This window comes from Emys orbicularis, chromosome 1, assembly GCF_028017835.1.
Source record: "Emys orbicularis isolate rEmyOrb1 chromosome 1, rEmyOrb1.hap1, whole genome shotgun sequence".
Classification (NCBI taxonomy): domain Eukaryota; kingdom Metazoa; phylum Chordata; order Testudines; family Emydidae; genus Emys; species Emys orbicularis.
In genome coordinates, this window is record NC_088683.1 from 345,195,523 (window position 1) to 345,217,929 (window position 22,407).

Here is a 22,407-nt window from a genome sequence, read left to right on the forward strand (position 1 = left end):
GATGCGACCTTGAATTTAAAGTGCCTGAACTTAAAATATAATCAGTTAAAAGTGACATAGACTTTGTACTCTGCTTTAAAACTGGTACCCCTTGGAATGGATTTAAAAGTTCTACAAATGTTGCTTTGTAGATTTGCAGAATTTTTTAAATTTTGGCACACAGCAGCTGATTGCCACAGGGTCACATAATCTTTAAAAGCCTAGAGAAAAAGCTAATGAACGGGGCAGTACTTTATTACAGAATCTGGCCCTCTGGGTTCAGCCATCTATGAGTTAGTCTGTCTCTAATATGAGCCATCTCCGCCAACAGTACTTAGATCTTATTTCGAGCTTGTATGAGATTTTTTCAGACTCTGCCCTCAGCTATTCCCAACTCTGCTTTCCTTCTCCCCCTCTGCTCCTCCCTTTGCTGCTTCCCTTCTCCCCTTTACTTCCTCCACTCCCTGTCTCCCTGCCAGGGGGAGCCCGCCAAGGGGAGGGGGGCAAGGCTACTTTCCCAAGCCAGGGTGAGGAGCTCCCCGCTGCTGTTGGCAGGAGAGGGGGCTGTATTCCCTGCCCCCTCCGTGCCTTAATTACCCCCGTGTCCTCCCATTCCTTCCTGCCCCGGACAAATCTGCTGCGACGTGCCAGTCTTCCTTCCTACTCCCTTTGAAACGCTCCCTAGCCAGCGTTTCTCACTGCGCACGCGCTCTTAGTCCCGCCCCGCTAGCGAGTTCTCCTCCTTGCTGCCAGTTCTAGCCCCCACGTTTAGAATCCCCTGTCGTTCCATTCCCCCTGCTGCTACACATCGCGCCTGCGCACTTGTCCTCCTTCCCTTCTTCCTAGCCCCTCCCTCTGGCAACTCTTTTCTGCCCCATCCCTTAGCTTCTATGCAATACGCCTGCTGCGCCTGCGCTCCCCTCCTAGAGCCGGCCCTTCGCCCCGTCCCCGAGCTACTACGCGTGCGCTAAACCCCGCTGATTCTCGTTTTGTCCCGAAATTTCGCGAAGGTTTCCGAAGGCTCCGCTCGGCTTTTTCCGGAGAGACTCGAGAGTGAGGCGGAGGCCTCGTCTCTGCCCCGCCGCTTCCTGTCTCCCGGCTCGTTGCTGTTGCCGGCTCCGGTAACCGGCGCTTCAGCTCTGCCCGCCATGTCCCAGCTCTGCTACAACCGGGGCTGCGGCCAGCGCTTCGACCCCAGCACCAACACGGAGGGTACGAGCCGGGGCGGAGGGGGCTGCGAGGCGTCCCCCTGCCGCTGTGTACTTGGGGGCTCCTGGCGTGAGGTCTTAAAGGGGTGGGGGTGGCGGTGTCCCATTGGGTTACGGGAGGTGATGGAAGGGGGCTGGCCAGGGGAGCAGGGGCTGCGCTGTTTTGGGGGGGGGAGCCTGGGGGGGAGCAGGGGCTGCGCTGTTTTTTGGGGGGGGAGCCTGGGGGGGAGCAGGGGCTGCGCTGTTTTGGGGGGGGGAGCCTGGGGGGGAGCAGGGGCTGCGCTGTTTTGGGGGGGGAGCCTGGGGGGGAGCAGGGGCTGCGCTGTTTTGGGGGGGGAGCCTGGGGGGAGCAGGGGCTGCGCTGTTTTGGGGGGGGCTGGAGGGGAGCAGGGGCTGCGCTGTTTTGGGGGGGGCTGGAGGGGAGCAGGGGCTGCGCTGTTTTGGGGGGGGGAGCCTGGGGGGGAGCAGGGGCTGTGCTGTTTTGGGGGGGAGCCTGGAAGGGAGCAGGGGCTGCGCTGTTTTGGGAGGGGGAGCCTGGGGGGAGCAGGGGCTGCGCTGTTGGGGGGGAGGAGCAGGGGGGAGCAGAGGCTGTGCTGTTTTGGGGGGAGCTGGGGCTGTGTTGTTTTTTTGGGGGGGGAGCAGGGGCTGTGTTGTTTTTCGGGGGGGGAGTCTGGGGGGGCTGTGCTGATAGGGGAGGCCTGTTAAGTGGGGTGCTGTGTTTGTTGGGGGGAGCCTGGTAAGCAGGGGGGGAGAGATGTGCCGATATTGGGAACTTGGCGGGTGGGACAGACAAATAACACAAGTATGTAGGGACAAAGTTAGAAAGGCTAAGGCACAAAACAAGATTAAACTAGCTAGATGCATAAAGGGTAACAAGAACACATTCGGCAAATACATTAAGAGCAAGAGGAAGACCGGGGACAGGGTAGGTCCATTACTTAATAACCGGGGGAAAACAATAACAGAAAATGTGGAAATGGCAGAAGTTCTAAATGACCTTTTTGTTTCAGTTTTCACCAAAAAAGTCTAATAGCGATTGGCTGTCTAAAATAGTGAATTCCAGTGAAAATGAGGTAGAATCGGAGGCTAAAATAGGAAAAGAACAAGTTAAAAATTACTTAAATAAATTAATGTATTCAAGTCACCAGGGCTTGATTAAATGCATCCTAGAATACTCAAGGAGCTGACTGAGGAGGTATCTGAGCCATTAGCGATTATCTTAAAAAAGTTACGGACAACAGGAGAGATTCCAGAAGACTGGAAAGGGGTGAATATAGTGCCCAGCTATAAAAAGGGAAATAAGGACAACCCAGGGAATTACAGGCCAGTCAGCTTAACTTCAGTAACCAGAAAATACTGTAGCAAATAATTAAGCAATCAAACACCTAGACACATAGAAGTTGATAAGTAACAGTCAGCATGGATTTGTCAAGAATAAATCATGTCAAACCAACCTAATAGCCTTTGACATTGTAACAAGCCTTGTAGAGGGGAGGGACTGGGGGGGGGGGGGGGGGGAGGGTGGGAGTGGTTGATACTGTGTCTCGTGACCATCTCATAAACAAACTAGGGAAATACAGACTAGATGGTGCTACTATTAGGTGTATATAACTGGTTGGAAAACCATTCCCAGAGAGTAATCCTCAGTGGTTCATAGTCAAGCTGGAAAGGCATATTAAGTGGGGTACCACAGAGATCAGTTCTGGTCAATATCTTCATCAATGATTTAGGGCTGGTGTCATTCAGACGTGTGAAAAAGACATCCCCCAAGTGAGGTAAGTTACATCGATCTAAGCGCTGTCCACACCAACGCTATGTCAGCGTAAGACGCTGTCCCACCAACATAGTTTCTGCCTCTCGCAGCGGCAGAGTAATTAATCCGATTGGAGAGCACTCTCCCGTTGGCATAGCACGACTTTACAAGACATGCTACAGCGGCGCAGCTGCATCAGTGCAGCTGTAGCGCTGTGGTGTAGACTTGCCGTTAGATAATGGCATAGAAAGTACACTTATAAAGTCTGTGGACGATACCAAGCTGGGAGGGGGTTGCAAGTGTTTTGGAGGATAGGCTTATAAGTCAAAATGATGGACAAACTGGTGAAATGGTCTGAAGAAAATAGGATGAAATTCAATGATAATAAATGCAAAGTACTCCACTTAGGAAGGAACAATCAGGTGCACACATACAAAATGGGAAATGACTGTGTGGGAAGGAGTACTGTAGAAAGGGATCTTGGGGTCACAGTGGATCACAAGGTAAATATCAGTGAAGAATGTAACACAGCTGGAAAAAAAAGCAAACATCATTCTAGGATGTATTCGCAGGAGTGGTGTAAGACACGAGAAATAATTAGTCCGCTCTACTCCGTGCTGATTAGGCCTCAACTGGAGTATTGTGTCCAGTTCTGGGCTATACATTTCAGGAAAGATGTGGACAAATTGGAGAAAGTTCAGAGGAGAGCAACAAAAATGATTAAAGGTATAGAAAACATGACCTGTGAGGAAAGATTGAAAAAATTGGGTTTGTTTAGTCTGGAGAAGACAAGACTGAGGGAGGACATAACAGTTTTCAAGTACAGTAACTCCTCACTTAACATTGTAGTTATGTTCCTGAAAAATGCAACTTTAAGTGAAACGATGTTAAATGAATCCAATTTTCCCAAAAGATTTAATGTAAATGCTGGGGGTTAGGTTCCAAGGAAATTATTTTGGGGCAGACAAAAGGTATTATATCCCGTACAGTACTGTACTGTGGTTTGGAAGTGCTCCTGTCTTACCTCACACAGAGGCAGCCCGCTAAAGGCAAGGACCCCAGGAAGCACCTTCGCAGCAGCGGCGGCGGCTTCCCCCAGCAAAGTCGGCAACTGTTCTCTGGGGATGCTCTAAGCCCTCCTCTTCCTGTTCCCGCTCCACTCCAGGCCCACCTCTTCCCACCCCCACTCCACCTCCTCTCCTGAGCAGCCGCATCCCCGCTCCCCCCAAAGACCTAAGCTGTTTGGCAGTGGGGGAAGCGCTGGGAGAGAGGGGGAGGAGGCGGAGAAGAGGAACTTGTGCAATGCTCCCTTATAAAGTCGCTTCTCTTCCACAGAAGCTTACAAACAGTGGACAGAGCAGGGAGCCAAACGACGTTATAAGGGAGCATTGCACAAGTTTAAACGAGTATGTTCCCTAATTGAGACATAACTTTGAAACAACATTAAGTGGGAGGACTTTTATGTACAGTAACTCCTCACTTAAAGGTTGTTACAAGAAGTTAGGAGAAAAATTGTTTTCCTTAACTTCTGGGGATAGGACAAGGAGCAATGACAGGTTTAGGTTGGACATTAGGAAAAACTTCCTAACTGTCAGGGTGGTTAAACACTGGAATAAATTGTCCAGAGAGGTTGTGTATCTCCATCATTGGAGATTTTTAAGAGCAGGTTAGACAAGCACTTGTCAGGGATGGTGTAGATAATACTTAGCCCTGCCATGACTGCAGGGGACTGGAGTGGATGACTTCTCAAGGTCCCCTCCAGTCCTATAATTCTAAGGCGGGGGCTCACCCATCTTGTTTCTCTAATATAACTAGGACTGACTGGGCTACAACAACAGTGCATAATTGCAGTGTAGACATACCCACAGGTAACAAGTGGTCAGCCAGTTCTGCACATGGCCTGATTATATCCTTGTGTCTCTTTCATCAGTGATGTCCTGAGTTGGAACAAAGCAAAGGATACGTGCTGGCTGTAGCTAGTTCATGGGATATGGAGCCTTTGGCTTCGAGGACACAGACTTGGATCTGGTTCTGTTTGTCCATTTTAGAGTTTGTGCAGTGAGGGAAACTGATGCTTTATCCTATGATTAAGGTTAAGATTTTGTCTGTTATTTTTAGAAAAAGTCATGGACAGTCGCAGGCAATAAACAAAAATTCACGGAAGCTGTGACTTTTACTAAAAATAACGGGAGGGCTGACTGCTGGGCAGGACTGACAGCCTGAACCCTGCCGAGGAGGGAGGGGAATCCAGCTCCCCTGGCAGCTGACCGCTGTGGGGGCCCTGGCTTATAGATTGTGATCATGCCACCTCTTAACTTTCACTTGGTTAAGCTAAACAGATGGAGTTCATTGAGTCTTTGGCTATAAGGCATGCTTTCAAATCCTCTGGTGTTTGTGAACACCAGATAAGATTTAAGGCAGTGTGGAACCTTAGGTGCCTTTGGTTTAGGAGGATTGAATCCATCTCCCAAACAACTGTAAATAGTCATGTTGAGTGTTGCAAAATTGAGTTGAGAATCAGTGCCCTTCAAATGGACCAGGCTGACATTTGTCTCCCTTTCTACTGGGATACCAGTTAAGGTTAGCTCTATATGAGTGCTGATCATGGTCCCCAAAAGATCCCCTAATAAATGTAGTAAAGGTAATTTTATTTATGTGCTTATATTGTGGTGTATATGGCCCCCCCCAAAAAAGTTTCTACTTTAAGGAACTTAGTCTAAATAGGCTATATATGGCTCCATATATACTCTCTGAATGCTTGTTCTGTCAAGTCTGAATTTGCTCTCCTGGGGAGTTTTCTTCAGTTTAAAAGAGTAATGGGAAAGGGGTGGAAGGTGGAGCTCATGTGCAATGTGAGATTCAAATGTGTGGAGTTCTGGCTGTAATTGTGTTTAGATTAATAGTTGCAGGGTTTTTTGGTTAATTTAATTTGCATTTTCAATTAGTATGGCATTTTTCTTTTCTTTCAGATTCATGCACATATCATCCAGGTGTTCCAGTCTTTCATGATGCTCTAAAGGTGGGTATGCCAGGATATAGGTAGTGAAAGGTTCTTTAAATCCTTAGATAGTGTCTTTGTATCAGTAGTGCTGTGCTCCAACTCAGTCAATGATGTAGCAAATGTCCTTTCTCTGGAATTCAATCAAAACCCCCCTGGAAATGGCATTTATCCAAAGTTGAAAAAGAAACTGAATATTGGCTAGACTCAAGCAATAAGTAACAGGTACATTGTTTGACCACTCACTGCAGCAGGTGATTATTATTGTTCTATTATTAATCTAAAACTGAGCATGTTGTTTAAGCATTACATATCCTATATCATTTTGTGACAAATGTATTGCCTTACCACAGCCATGTAAAAAGCACTGCATGTAGAACTGTTTTTGATTATAGACATTTTAGAATTTCAGTACACATAATTTAAAAGTTGTTATTCTTTGTATTCTTTTTGCATTTTAAAGAAAATTATGTCTCTCAAAAACTGACTAATACACTTTGGAAAGGTTAGACCTTTTTCTCAATAGTCCCTTGTTTATATCAACAGTTCTTAAACTGTGATCTGTGGATCATTGGTGGTCCAGGAAGCATTTGTTGATGGCCTGCAGGGACCAGGCTGGTCATATGTTGTTGATTCTCCTCAATTTTGGAAGTAGTTTCATTAAGACAGCAAAAATATATTAAATACTTTTATTTGTCCAGGTAAGCAATTAGTGTAGTCGCCATGGAGATACTGTATGGAAAAATCTGAGAATTCTTGGCTTGTATAAAGGCCAAGGTCTTCATTAAGGAATTCTGCCTATCTGACGCTAAATGAAGTTAATGTGAAGTTTGGAAGAGGCAAAATGATAGCTTTAAAATATTGACTGCAAGAAATAAGGAATGAAAAAAAACCCATAAGAAGAACATCTCAAACCTATAAGGTTCGTGAATTTGTGAATGATTATACAGTGTGGGAGAGGACTTGAAAAGAGACTGTCTGGCATCAGCTTGCTATAAGGAAGAGGTGAGAAGCAATAGTTAGTCCCATGAGGAGAAGCCAGAAGGTGGAGGAGTGGAATTTCCTCAAAACCTTCCTCTTTTCCAATTTTGTGCTGAGGCACCATCAGAAATGGCCGTGATTGAGAGGAGAGATGTGCCCAAGATAACTATTCCTTGGTAATGATAGGAGTGAGCAGCACAGCTTACTAGCTGGCTATGAGTAGCTATTGAAAAATTGATTGGCTGAAGCTGAATACCAGAATTTTAGACAGAAATAATATCCAGAATATTTACTAACGGACAACTTATCCTAAATTCTCAATTAGTGAGGGTCAATCTACACTCATTGCTATATTTGCTTTCCACAAACTACTCTTAGTATAACTCTTTACGAGTGATGTACCCAAATATTTGGATGCTAATATTTTAACTGTATCGCTAAATGTATTAACCTCTATTTGGGATATTGCAGATTATATATATATATATATATATAATGATTTTTAAACCAAACTTTGTACTTTTGGATAATTTAGGCATTATAGATGTATAGACACTCTTTCTTTAACCTGTGTATTAGATAATTTTAACATTAGCTTTAATAAAAAATTTAAATCAGCACTTGTTACAAAAAAACTACACATTCTATCTCCCTTTTTTCTTCTCCCCTCATTTCCTGGTCTCACTGAAAATTTATAGTGAGCCCCATTGGGTATAATTTTCCTTCTAATATGTGTCCTAAATAACCTAAACAATAAATGCTGTCTTGCTGTTCACAATATATTGCCTGTGTAAAGGATGAATGTTTAGAGGAAACAGGGAGCATTATTTTGCAGTAGTTCAAAGAAAGAAAGTGTCTCCCATCGTCATGTCTCTTAATCTGCTGCAGAAATACATTGTTAGTCAAAGTATCTTTTGTAATACCAAATTAAAGGTTCTTTGAGTTTCCAGATAAGTTGTTTTGTGTAGTGCAGTAAGATCTGTTTCTCTAGCATCAGGACTGTCTCATCTGATATAATAAATGTTGGTTTTGAGTTGACCTAATTTGAGCAGATGACTGTCTAAATCAAAGATGACACTAGAGAAGGGGGAATGAAGGAGGCTGACATAAAATAGGTAGAAGTCTTTACATTTTCAAAAATACAGAGATGATCAGCAGTGTTCAAGGGAGAAGAGAGTGTTAAGACAGGGGTTTCCAAACTGGGGGTTGGGACCGCTCTAGGGGTCGTGAGATTATTAAATGTGGGGGGTCGCGAACTGTCAGCCTCCACCCCCAAACCCCGCTTCAACTCCAGCATTTATAATGGTGTTAAATATATAAAAATGTGTTTTTAATTTATAAGGGGGGTTGCACTCAGAGGGTTGCTATGTGAAAGGGGTCACCAGTACAAAAGTTTGAGAACCACTGTGTTAAGACTATAAAGCAGCATATGCTGGAAAGAATTATCACTAACCTTTTGCTTCTAATAAACTGTTACTGATAAACTGTGTTTGCATTTCTCTCATTATTTTATTCCAAATTTTATAGGGCTGGTCATGTTGTAAGAGAAGAACAACAGACTTCTCTGACTTCTTAAGCATTGTGGTATGTATTGGTGATTTTTTTTTTTAAATATTATTGCAGTTTATATAGCTTATCTGTTATGCTATCAAAAATGTTTGGTATCAAAAATCATAGAATTAGATGTTACATTAAGCAAATTTTTAAATGGATACATCTTGTTAAACCAAAATTATTTTGAATCAAACAGAGTGAAGCAAGGCACTCTTTCTCCTTGTGGACTACTTAGATGTTAAGTTTCAATTTCTAAATTTCAGAAAATTATTAATTGGTTCTGTCAAAATGCGTTTATAATATTATAAAAATATGAGGCCAGGAGAAGAAAGGAGGGTGTTTTTACACTCATTTGTCTAAATCAGAGGTTCTCAAACTGTGGTCCACAGACCACCAATGGTCCACGAGCTCCATTCAGGTGGTCTATGGATAGTTCCCTCTAAGGTGCGCACCTGGGTGGTCCCGCACAAGAGAATGAAGGGCCACCCACCTAATTAGTGGAGCTGTGCAGGGTGAGAAGGGGTGGGGTGAATTTGGGATGTTCAGGGCTGCGTCGGCCAGAGAAAGAGGTGACTTTCCCCAGCTCAAGGGCTGCGGCTCTTGGGGAGAGACGGCCCTCCTTCTCAGCCCCAGCTCGGGGGCTGCCACGGCGGGGGAGAGGGGGAGAGACCCCCCCGCCTTCCCAGCCCCAGCTCGGGGGCTGCTGCAGTGGGGGAAAGAGGGAGAACCCCCCTCCTTCCTAGCCCCAGCTTGGGGGCTGCCGCGGCGGGGGAGAGAGCACATCTGTTGCATTAGAAAGGTAAGACTGCTGATATTAAAATATGAGTTGTGTGCTTTTATCTGTAGAACAAAAAAAGTGGGTTTTTTTTTTAGTATGGTGCTTTTATAAGGCGCTTTACAATAGTTAGCCAACGGTGCAAACAACATTTGGAAAGATCATTAAGCGGTCCGTCAAGACCCTCAGCGATTTTCAAGTGGTCTGCGGGGAAAAAAAAGTTTGAGAACCACTGGTCTAAATCATAAACAACTAAAGAGATTTTGCTCAAACTTAAAAAAAAAAAAGAAAAAGAAAAAAAAGCCTCTTAACAAGTGTAGAACACTTCATATAAGTGTTCCAGAAAGTTTGTTTATATATCTGAAAACCAGGAGATGCGGATGTCAATTAAACCATTTTTCAACTTTAGTTATAGCATTTGTTGCAAAGCAGCCACTAGAACTGAGCAAAGGTTGAAGGGTGAGGGTGAAAAATCAAATTGCATTAGTTCATTAAACTTGGATAATAGTTTGTTTTTGGACTTTGCACATGAAGTAGGTTTTGTTCATTTGTTTTGTTTTGGGTTTTTTTCACATATGTTTCTATGTCATCTACAACAGGGCTGTACAAAGGGTCTCCATAATAGTGAGAAACCCCCTGAGCCTGTGAAACCTGAAGTCAAAACTACCTCTGAGCGAAAGGAGCTAGCTGAACTGAAACCTAAATTTCAGGAGCATATAATTCGGGCACCAAAGCCAGTGGAAACCATTAATAGGCCAAGGTACGGTATATTGAACTGGCATTTGTGCCAAATTTGTTTCCAATGGCTAACTTAGAACTTGTTTTGGTTATTGCCATTGATTTTATTTGGAAGGTACTATGGTGACAAGCAGCAGCATTAAATCTTAAAATAGATATCCTAACCCTTCATTATATATTACATAATTTTCAAGTGGACATTAATTTAGTAAGTCAGACATTTTTTCAAACCTAGCAATGACAATATTTAAATTGCAGCTTTTGGTTTTATATGGCATCTCTTATACGAATTAATTCAAAATATTTTAGTTACATGCTGTGGAAGCATAGGCAAATGAAATGACCATTGTGTACTTGAGAATAGCTTGTACACTGTTTTTAGATGTCTTGGTAGGATAATTGGCAACAATATTGAAGTTATTTCTAATTTTGATCTGGACTTGCCTGAACTATGGACATAAAGGGCCCTTGGTTAACATCTCTTCTGAAGGACAGAAACATAATACAGAACCCCTCAGTGTTGTCATTGTATAGGAGCCAAAGTCTAGTGTGGAACTTTGTGGTCAAGAGTACTGATAACTGAGCTATATTGACATGTATATTCTAGTAAGAATATCACTATTTCTATTTATTTCTTAACTTTGTAATCAGACCTTAACACACACAATGAGAAATTAAACACATACGTTAGTTAAATTTGTCAATTTAGCATTCTGCCACAAGAAGTAAAGCCACTCTACCAAATCAAATAATGTGACTTTTATCTAAATCACTCTTAACTTTCACCTCAGGTTCCTTAATGCCTGTGATTAAAATATGGGCTGTGTCTACTCTTGGGTTTCAACTGTTCTGTTCTAAGATACCTTCTTGTAGATAAGGTGACAGATAATACAAATAATAATAAATGTTGTCATAGTGCCTAGGAGCCATAGAGAAGGAACAAAACCCCATTGTGCTAGGTGCTGTACAAACACAGAACAAAAAGACAGACCCTGCTCCAAAGATCTTACAACCTAAGTGTAAGACAAGACAATATAGGAATACAACCAGATAGGGAAGTACAAGGAAACAGTGAGATAATGTGTTAGCATAAGCAGTGATCTCAGCACACTAGTGGCTTAACTGTTGTCAAGATTTTGTAGGCATTATGGCAAAGGAGAGTTTTAAGGAGTCTAATGAAGTAGCTCTGCAAATGTTTACAGGGAATTGCTCAAGCATGGGGGACAGCATGGGAGAAAGCATGAAGGTTTTTGTTTGAAAATTTTCAAAGTCTGCTAATGGAGGATGGCCTCATGCGCCTATTGGAGGCAGGAGTCAACATCTCATTATTGAAAGAGAATGGGGAGAGGTCATGAAGGGCCTTGAAAATGAAGACATGCAGCTTTTGTTTGATACGATAAAGAAGGGGGAGCCAGTGGAGAGATTCAAAGAGGGAGTGACATGGCCAAAGTGAAGGGCTGGGTAAATGATCTTTGTAGTAGTGTTCTGAAAACATCTTTTAGGGTACAGCTGCTGTGTGATCTTCTGAGTGTAGCCCTGGCTAGGGTGACCAGATGTGATGAAGAAAATATCGGGACACCGGGGCGGGGGGCAAAAAAAAAAAAAAAGCTGAGTGATCCTGGCGGTGCAAAATATCGGGACAAAAATTGCGTCCCGACCAGGGATCGGTCGGGACGTGGGACAAACAGCTCAAAATCGGGACGGTCCCGATTTTATCGGGACGTCTGGTCACCCTAGCCCTGGCTCTAATAAAACACCAAGATTGGGAATCTGAGTCACATATAGCAGCTGAAGTCCCTCAACCTAGAGTACAGATATTGCCTTTGACAACTCTTCTAGTTGATTTTCCCAACCCACTAACATCAATTTGGTCTTGACTGAATTAAGACTCAGCCAGCTTGCCATCATCAATTGTACTATTTCATCATGAGATTTCATTCTCTTCCCTGGAATTATCTTGCGGGGAAGGTATTTTGTAGTGGCTGATTGAGATGGCTTTTTTTTTCTCTATGTCATGTCAGAGTGATGGTGAAGAGTATTCTAATTTTGTCACAGCAGAGGTTTGAAAGATATCCCTTGTCATATTACATAATTTATTTTGACCAAGATAACATGAATACATTTAAATATTTTAGCCCAGATGAGCCAATGACAAGTTTACAGCTGAAAGTATCAGCTTCCCTGAAACAAGCACTAGATAAACTGAAACTATCATCAGAGAATGAAGAAGGAAAAAAAGGTAAGAATCTGTACCAACAAAATGACATGCCAAAGACACACTTGTTGCCATTAGATAAATGGTAGAATGTCTCACATGCGAGTGTTTCAGAATTAATGACTTTACAAAGGTATTCAAGAACCACATATTCCAGCAAACTAGTTCCACAGAAGGCAGCAATTAAATTGAAACTGACACCAGGAGAGAAACATGTTTCCTTACGCAGTTTATTCAAACCGTCAATGGTGTGTATTGTATACACCTTACTTCTTACTTCAGGAAGTTAGGTATTTGTTATCCCTGGCATATTTTTCCAAACAGTTTCAATGGAAAAACTGTTTTCACTTGGAACAATAGACTTTCCAGGTAATTGAAAATAGATTGACCCAGATGATCAAGATTGGATGTCTTTCTAAATGATATTTTCTAGGAGTTGTTTTGGGGGAGTTCTATGGCTCTGTGTTTTAGAGGAGTTCAGATTAGATGGTCAGTGCTCCCTTCTGGCCTTGGAATCTAGGAATTAAAATTGTATGGACTCTTTGTAGATATTCCCATATTGTTTACTCCGAACTAAAGCCCTCTTTCCAAGGGAAATGGCCCTGCCTTTCTAAAAAAAAAATTCATAGAAGTTCTAGTTGTCGAGATAACGTCTACTAGGACTGCTATTTTGGCTGTTTTAAAAATCTATCACAATTAAATCATTGCATAATAACTCCAAAGAGGATGTATGCGATATATAATGTAAAGAAGAAAGTCCTTTAATTTATCAACAAAACTATTAATTTAAATACTGGAGAGTTTTAAACTCTGGGATAGCCCAGTATCAAGTAATTATATTTCTAATATGGTAGCACTCTATACAACATAGCCACAGTTTTCAGAAAGAGGAGTTCATATTAAGGCACCTGCCTGTGGGTCCCTCCCCCCCCAAAGTGCTGAGCAGTCATCAACTCCCAATAACCTCCAGAACTGCTTGTGTAATTCCTCCCTGAACATTCCAGCATGCAAGGCGAGTGCACCCTCTTCTGTGCTCCCTTATGTGGTGCACAATGCTTCCCTCAGCACACCAGCTCAGTGTGCAGATATAGAAGTGTATTGGGGTCATGGTCCTGTCTGATCTCTGATCGCATTAGGGAACATATAGGAAGTAGTTTCTGTATGTATTTCTGACAGGCCTTTGTGTAGGGTGCAGAAAATGAGGGATGCTCCTTGTACTCTTTCACCTACCACCTATGGACATATGGAAGGGTCTGTCAGAATCTAGACTTTAACTTTAAGTAAACTAAATATTTTATATTTATAAAGTGGGATTTTTATATTTATAGTAAGGATATCTATATACCTTAATTTTACAGAAGAGGACAGTGATGAGATAAAAATTGGGACGTCATGTAAAAATGGAGGCTGTTTGAAGGTAAATAGCTGTTTTATTCCTTCTGTTTACGGTAAACCTATAGAATCCTAAGAACATGAACAAGTCAGTATTTTAAAACACATTACAAAGTAATTAAGAGTCCAAACAAGGTCTACAAGTCTGAATAAATAGATACACCTTTCAACATATTCAAAAGGTCAAAATGTAGGTTCTTTTGGACCAATGAGTTAGTAATCTCAAGAGTTGAGGCCCATCACTGAGGTTTCTGGGCCCCAAATTAAAAAACGTAGGAGTTTGTCAGTCTGAGCATCTCTGATACTTTAGTTCAGCAGTTAAAAATTAGGTGGAGTGAGGTGGTACCAAACTATGAAAGACTTTATTGATAAATATTTCAAATTTCTCCTGGCAACTAGTGAAGTTCTGCAGTCTATGCAGTACCTACTAATTGAACAATCTTTGCTACCTACCTGAAGAACACTAAGTAAGGAAGCAACCACATTTTACACTTCAACCATAAAACCATTCTTCCAGTACCACCTAAATTGTCTCAGGACATATCTACACTGCAATTAAAAACTTGTGCCTGTCCTATGCCAACTGATTTGGGCTCAGGCTTAGGGGCAGTTAAACTGCAGTAAAGACATTTGGGCTTGGGCTGGAACCCGGCCTCTAGGACTCTGTGAGGTCCCAGAGTTCAGGATGCAGTCTGAGAAAGAATGTCTACACCGTAATTAAACAGCCCCTTAGCCTGAATCCCATGAGCCCAATTCAGCTGGCGTGGGCCAGCTGAGGGGTCTTTAATTGCAGCGTAGACATACCCTCACTTTTTCCCCTTCCATTGAACAGGAGGGATGCAAACTAAAAATCTGTAACAACCACAAGGTCTGAAGGATTCTTTGTTCTTTATCATTGAGGCTCTCCTGGTGAGGGTGGTGTTTGCACATGAGTTTGTGACCCTCTCCACTGGATTGCAGTAGTCCTGTCAATTGGATTACGAGGGACTGGTATTACAATAATAGATCCTTGTGTTGCTAAACACCTAGCAGTACATTGGGCTGCTTCCTTTTATGGTGCTTCATTTTGGTGACTTTTTTTCATCGGTGAATGACCTCATTTTAAGCTTGCAGTTTTTTAATAATGCACCAGATACATTACTTCATCACCTGTGTGTGTGTGTGTGTGTGTGTGTGTACATGCGCACACTTGGTTCACTTGTGAAAAATGTGAAAACAGAGTTGAATAGTTCTGGATTTCTCTTTAAGAAGAGGTTAAACTAGACTTTGAGTACTAATAGCGATACTATCCCGATATCTCAGTCAATATAAAGGATACTTTTAAAGCTGATGGGGGGAGGCACTTTTTATGAACATTGAATGAATGTCTCTATTTGAGTTTATTTTGCAGCATAGAGGAAGAAAGAGCCCATTTTTGGTTTGTTTCAAATGTATTAATACATATTGGTCAGTGTTTGCAATCTGTTTTGCTAATTGTTCTGGTCTAATAGTTTATTTTTTACTTCCTGAAAAGAGAGAAATCATTTTTAAAAAAATTGTGTTTCACCAGACATTTGAAGGACCACCGAGTACAGAAGAAATATGTATATACCATTCTGGAGTACCTATATTCCACGAAGGGTTAGTATTATGCAATTAATAGAATTTGCTTACATAAATTCTCTATAATCACTCTTTCTAAATACATATGCAGTTGGTTATTTTTAAAAGGAAAGATGTTTACACTGTTAAAACTGTTGATAGTGCTAAATGTTTCTAAATATTTGACTTGTGTATGTATTATGGCTAAGGTTAAGATTTTTTTGTTGTGGTTATTTTTAGTGAAAGTCAGGGACAGGTCACAGGCAAACAAAAATTAATGGAAGGCCGTGACCTGTCCCTGACTTTTACTAAAAAAAAACCCTGACAAAATGGGAATCTCTGGGGTCCACTTGCTGCCCGTTATTTCCAGGGTTCTCCCGTGGTGGCTAGGAGCTGAAGCAGAAAATGTCAGAGGTCTCTGGAAATCATGTATTCTGTGACTTCCACGACCTCTGTGACACAATTTTAGCCTCAATTATGGCTTGTTAAATTATTTTCTTTTAAAATTCCTTCAAAGGATGAAGTACTGGAGCTGTTGTAGGAGAAAAACTTCTGATTTTAATACATTTTTGTCTCAAGAAGGCTGTACAACGGGAACACACGTGTGGACTAAAAAGGATGCTGTAAGTAGTACTAACTTTGCCATTGGTAATTGGTTACTTAACTTCCTAGTCATTAAGAAAGTATGGTGCTGGGCTGAATTCCAGCTTTAGTTAAACAAAGACTAATAATTCCCCTACCTCCAGAATTATACAGTTTCTCTAATATGTGTTGATGAGTGTTGGGAGCAGTTTAATGAGATTAATAATGGAACCAAAACTAATCTGAGTGAAATACTGTACATGTCTGTATACAACCACACCTTTTATTGAAACATATTGTGAAATAACAAAATAAAATAAACCCACTGTTTGTATGCATTGTCATATTTCTAAACAATTCTGTAAGGCTTTTTTAGGTGATAGACTTCCCAACCCAACACTTATAAATGTTACGCATATGCTAACAAAGAGCCCCCAAAAAATTTCACAGAGAAACATCTTCCTAAAACTAGGACTAGAATACATTTAAATAGACTAAAATAATCTTGCTTGCCAAAATCTCATTCACACTGGATAAGCCACAGAAATAGTGAGTGTTCTAGGGCTGGGACTGGTGGGAATATTACTTTTCTATCCTCTCCAAACACCATTCTTACACTGGGTTTTATTTTGTTCTAAAGCATAGTGCGTTGCTTGGTTTGATTATTTGTATGTTAGGACACAGAATGTGCTTTTTGCTTATAGCTGTTCCATAGCAGAGCTGGGAATAAACCAGACAGGTTAGTATGGACTTGTATTTTCCTTTGTTTTACTTATGGTAATATTTGAAGAAGTTGTGTGAGGATGCTACAAGACTAGAGTGGTGTTACACTATGAAACAATGTAGCTGAGCACTTTCAAATTTAGAAATACTATCCCGTCATGTTCTGCTCTTAGATGTGTATACTCAGCTCCAGTGTCAATATCTTCTCTGCTCCTGACCTACAAAATAAGATCCATACAGTAAATGTAGCATTGTTAAAAGGAAGAAAAGAGGTGTACCTAGGTGCTATCTCTTCCCTTAGTCATTTTTTCCCCCCAAACCCACTTAATCTCTTGGAAACACAGAATTCTTGTCAGTTCTCTGTCACTTCCTGATTGTAACTGTATTCCTCAGTTTTTCTTGAAGTAGAAAAATGAGGATAAAAGGACTTGAGTGTGTGTGCAAGGGGGGTGGAGAAATCCCTTTAAAAGGAAAAAGTTAAACCTCATTTTTAGTTGTAGCAACTTCACTAAAATAGCTGGCTCCTAGCCCACTGGGGCTAGTAGCAAAATCATGTGTTTCATGGCAGTCTGTATTCCCAGCTGGCTGGTCTCTGCTGTGGGAAGGTGGCTGAAATGCTGTCACTAATGCTTTCATACAGCCTAGCAACTGCCTCACTGGGACAACCACAGTATATTAGCTGTACTAGATGCTCTAGTTCAAGATAGCTATGTTGCAATCCACTGGTCTGCAGTGCTGTGCTCAAACTTCTTTCCTCTTTCTTCCAGCAAAGTGTAAGTACCATTACCTGGGAGTCTAGCATACTCTTTCTCTTCTTTAACTTCACCCTCCCACAAAACAAGAAAGATGGGCCCCTGGGAAAACCTTGGTTTGTTTCCCACCTGGTACCTCTTTCCACATTCCATCTCTCCCTGGGTAACTCTGTTTTTATTTCTTTAGCAAAAGAGTTGGGAGTCTGGTTTCCTTTCCTTCTGTCTAGAACAGAAAGTACCAAATTCAGGGAGCCCAGAGATTTTTTTTGTTTTTTGTTTTTCTGTCATGCCATTGAATGGATTTAGTCTTTCCTTCTTCCTGGATACTCCTTTTTTAGTGTGTGACTTTCCTCCTTCCTTCCCTTGTCCCGTTCTCTGTACTCTTCCCACCAGAGGCCACTGTGGAGTGTTCTGTGACATATTTGTTGCAGCAGTAATATGAAGCCCTCTCTCCAGTACCCTTTTACTGCCCAGTTCAAGTTTAGATAACAGGCTGTCCAGTCAATTACTGTGAGATTTTTCTCATTCCCACTAATACTTCCTTCAAGCATTAGAAAGGGTATGAATCTGAGCGTCTGATCTTGCACAATTGGTACTTCATAGATGGTATAAAAAATTCCTCTTCAGCTGGCCTCTGCAAATTCCCAATCTAGGAGATATGCCAATAGTATAGCTTGAACTGGTGGAGCGTTCTAGTAGTAGTGCCCATTGGAATGCTCTTGTATCTCTTTGGCTCTGACCTTCTAGAGGGTGGGGCTATATAAAGGATGGGGGTTGTAGTCTATTAGAAAGTTTTAATTCATGTCACTTCTATTTTGCTGGATGGGATGCCTCCCTAATGTTACAGGATGGAGATACTTGACAAGGAAAAACTATATACTAGGATAGTTTTTCTTCACCTGTCATACCTTCCGCCCCATTCTATTATCCTTGCTTTTGTATATACATCTTTATATCTCTAATATTGTTAAGTTTTGAGTCTGCTTGTCCAATGATAGAGTTAAGAAGTGGCTCCTTGCTAAAGAGAGATTTCTCCACTGAAATTTTTTTACTTTTGCCTAGAAGGTAGATCTATAATCCTTTCTGTATGGAATCTTGATATGTAGGATGGGAGAGGACCCTCAAACACTTACCATTATGTAATTTTTCCTTAACGTTAGTAGGGTTCCTGCGCACACATCTAAATGCAGAATTTAATCCTGTACTAGTTATATTTATTCTCATTAAAATGTTGTCCTACATGACAATTTTCAGAGCAATTTTTTAAAAATGTATCCTGAATGTAGAGTTCCAATACTGTATTTTTCCAAAATACACCTTTGTTTTGTAGGGGAAAAAAGTAGTTCCATGTAGGCATGATTGGCATCAAACTGGAGGTGAAGTGACTATTTCAATATATGCGAAAAATTCACTTCCTGAACTTAGCCATGTAGAAGCAAATAGCACAATGGTGAGTATCTTTGTTTTATTTTAAATAAATAAATATTTCCTGTTTTTCTAAACTTGATGTTTAAATATAGCAAAATATAAATCGTTTGGATGTACTCTTGTGCATAAATATTAAAACACAATCTTTTTGCTCTTTTAAGGAAACAAGTAAAATGCTGTAACAGTCTTCTTCTGTGAGACATAATTCTTTTTGACAGTTTCAGTCTTGGTAGACTTGCAGGTTCCTAAGCATTTTGTGCCTTTTTGTTCCTTTAGACAAACTTCTTAAATTTAAATCTTTACAAAACATCTTTAAAAAGTTTACATAATTTTATTACCAAAATATTTTCTAAATTTATATTCTAGGTTTTTAAAAGTAAGCAGACTCTCTCTTATGATATGTAGCTTCACAGATACTGCGCTGTGGTGCAGATTTTTACAATGAAATATTCTAATTTGTGATTCCGTAAATACACATTTTGGAAAATTGTATTGCCTAATACCGGCATCATCATTGATATCTTCTTCTACAGGTACATCATGTTGCCACACGTGGCTCTGATCCTGCATCAGGAGCCATTTGCGCAGACCGCTGTTTGTGTGGAGTCCTGGTGACTTCAGTGATGTAGGATTAGGGTCCTAATGTCATACTTTTATTTTAAACTTAGTCACTTGACATTAATAAATCTCTTCTGTATTTTTTCTCGTTTAGCTAAATATCCATATTATATTTGAAGGAGATAAAGAATTTGATCACAGTGTGAAATTGTGGGGAGTAAGTATAACAACCTTGAATGTTTTGTTAAGAGTTTTACTCAGTTTCACGCTCAGCCAAAGCTTTTTTCAGAATAGAATAGTTTTGTTTTTTTCTAAAACTACCACACTTCTACAGGTCTGGATTAACAAAAGAAGTTCATTTGTGCAGGATTTACCAGTCTAAGCATAATTGCAATATGAGTATTGCAGAAAACTTCTAGGGCCAGACCTTTCCAAGTATAGTTGCATGTAATTGCATATGCCAAACTTGTGCGTGCATATAGTAGCATGCGTATTCTACATACATATGCATGCCAGTTTCTCTCTTCACGGCTCACAGGAGGGGTTCTTAATAGATGGACCACGGGTCAAATCTGGACCGTCAAATGCTTTTGAATGGTTTACTTAAAAAAATAACAACAATAATGATTATATTTTCTCTGGAGTTTGAACTTTGGCTATACCTTGACCAAGAAATTTGGACCTTGAGAAAAAATAATCGATTGCCCCGGCTTAGAGTGTAGGAAAGGGCTGAGGCTGCACAACTTTCCCCGGAACCCAGAGGCAACTGCACTTTAAAAGCTGATCTCTCCCTCCAGTGGACCGCTTCCTGGGACCTCGGGGGCAACTATGTTTTATAGATTTACTCCGTTTTTTTAATTTTGCAAATATTTGGGGATGGAACAGTCCTAGGTAAATTCCATCCTATACTGTTGCCAGACCCAAACATTTGGAGACTGCAAAACTCCCATAATGCGTGCTGAGCATATAGTAATTATTTACATATTTCCAACAGTCTTCTTCCTAAATTTAAGTGAAACATACTTGTTCTGTTCCAGGTAATTGATGTGAAGAGGAGTTATGTAAACATGACAGCTACGAAGATTGAGCTCACTATGAGGAAAGCAGAGCCCATGTTATGGGCAAGCCTTGAACTACCAATACCTAAAACACAGCAAAAACAAAATGAAGATATTACAGATCAAGAATGAATCCTAAAGATATACAGACTGTTTCCTGATTGTGAAAGTGGTGACTTGCTACTGTAATGCATTTCCTTTTAAGACTATTTTATATACGATCACTTTTTACAATACATCTTGCATTCCAGATCAGGGCAAGCACTCCGTTATGTAAAAACCTAGTGCTTGCCCTGATCTGGAATGCAAGATGTATTGTAAATTTATTGGAGCTCAGTCCACACTGTGCATTAACATTTCAAGCATCGTATTTGGACTGGAGCTACCAGAGTAATCGATGTTAGACTACATACGGTTTGCTATATATCTTCTTGTAATAAGGATACAAGATACGAGTCTATGGAATGATTAGCATGATTCCCATGGTCTAGAATAAACACATTTGTTATTCAAACATCAGTAATAAATCCAGAAAGAAAGTAGGTGCTACTCAGATTCTTTCCTTTTGTCTTGTGAAAGTGACAATAATGGCTGCATATTCCACTTCTCAGTGGTGAGGTCACTAGTTTTTGAAGGGCTCAGGTAGTTACTAGCTTTTTCACCATCTTGTCTAGATCTGCTCTGAGCAGTTTTAGATTACATTTGGTAAAAGCACTGGTGCACTATCAACACTAGTACTGTTACCAGTAAAAGTGCAACGGCAGAAGACTTGCCAAAAAAATTGTTATAACTGGAGCCAAGGAGGGGAGGAGTTCATGAAAATTTCCCCCCACTACCACCCCCATTTTGATTTCTAAATTTTAAATAATCCTAAAACAAAAGGAAATGGAGCAAGGTAGTGGTTTGATAGCTTAGCCTCCCAGCTCTGGAAACCTACACATTAGAGACCATCTCAAAACCACTAAGCCAGTTAATGTAAGGGATTTTGAAAGGTCTCTAACATTTGTTAGCTACCACTCCAAAACACTCACAGTTGTTCATCCGTCTCAAAGAGGGTAAATATTGAAGCAGGAGAGGATAGTGTAGACGGTATTTGATGGGTTGGCTGAGCTGTGTAAGGAAGATTAATGTTTCCATGCAGTATGCCTAAATCTAGCTATTGAGGGATATTGTCTTTCTCGGAGTATTAAATTCACTAAAGGAAAAGTTTTTAAAGAAAAATTAAAAAAGTAATAAGCCTCAATGATATACCAGTTTCATGTAAACACAACTGGATTATCCTTTTTTTTTTTTAAAAGATGGTTATTTAAATGTTTTTATTTTAAATTCTTTTGGTTAGTATTTCCAGAAGAAAACTAACAGCATATTTTTGTTTTCAGTTCAAGGGTAGAGACCTTGCTGCCAAAATCCTGGGATATTGTGAAAATATGTGACTGAGCTCTAGGCCATAACTGATGCTGAAATTGCATCTATAAAAGTAAGTTTGGGGCTGTAATTAAAAAAAACAACTCGATAGATATGTAGATCACTATTCATATCGGTGTGTGTAGGTCAATTTCTATCTAATTAAAACTTACCGTAGAAAACTTTAAAGCCCCAATCCACTTTACAGACTCAGGCTATACACTGGAGTTGGAAGACGTAATGTACCAAGGGTCTTGGACAGGATCGTACTTGGTATGGCTAGCCTCTCCTGATGCCACAGCTACACTTCATGTGGGTATGTCAACTCAAGCTAGAAACTACACCTTCCAGCTCCAGGATAGACATACCCTCTCTCATGCAGGGACATAAGCAATTCACGGGAGTGATATGACAAATGCTTGTAGAATATCAGGGTTGGAAGGGACCTCATCTAGTCCAACTCCCTGTTCAAAGCAGGACCAATCCCCAGACAGATTTTTGCCCCAGATCCCTAAATGGCCCCCTCAAGGATTGAACTCTCAACCCTGGGTTTAGCAGGCCAATGCCCAAACCACTGAGCTATCTTGATGCATAGTTATTTTTCCATCCTGACAGACCTGGAATGGGGAGCCAAAAGAATTTTTACAGTTGGCAAGATGGGAGTGTGTGGTGGGTTTATGTATATAACAGTGAATATGAGAAACATCTTCGAACGCTTAAGAAGCAAG

General features: G+C 40.9%; 1 protein-coding gene across 1 annotated transcript; it reads left to right on the forward strand.

Moving 5' to 3' along the window:
- Positions 1-986: 986 nt before the first annotated feature.
- CHORDC1 (cysteine and histidine rich domain containing 1) lies at positions 987-20,407 on the forward strand. The gene is made up of 11 exons (XM_065407036.1): positions 987-1,191; positions 5,910-5,959; positions 8,447-8,503; positions 9,848-10,008; positions 12,122-12,225; positions 13,560-13,618; positions 15,143-15,213; positions 15,692-15,797; positions 18,562-18,681; positions 19,372-19,434; positions 20,255-20,407. Exons 1-11 carry the CDS (start codon positions 1,128-1,130, stop codon positions 20,405-20,407), a joined length of 1,008 nt encoding a protein of 335 aa, XP_065263108.1. The 5' UTR covers positions 987-1,127.
- Positions 20,408-22,407: the final 2,000 nt, after the last annotated feature.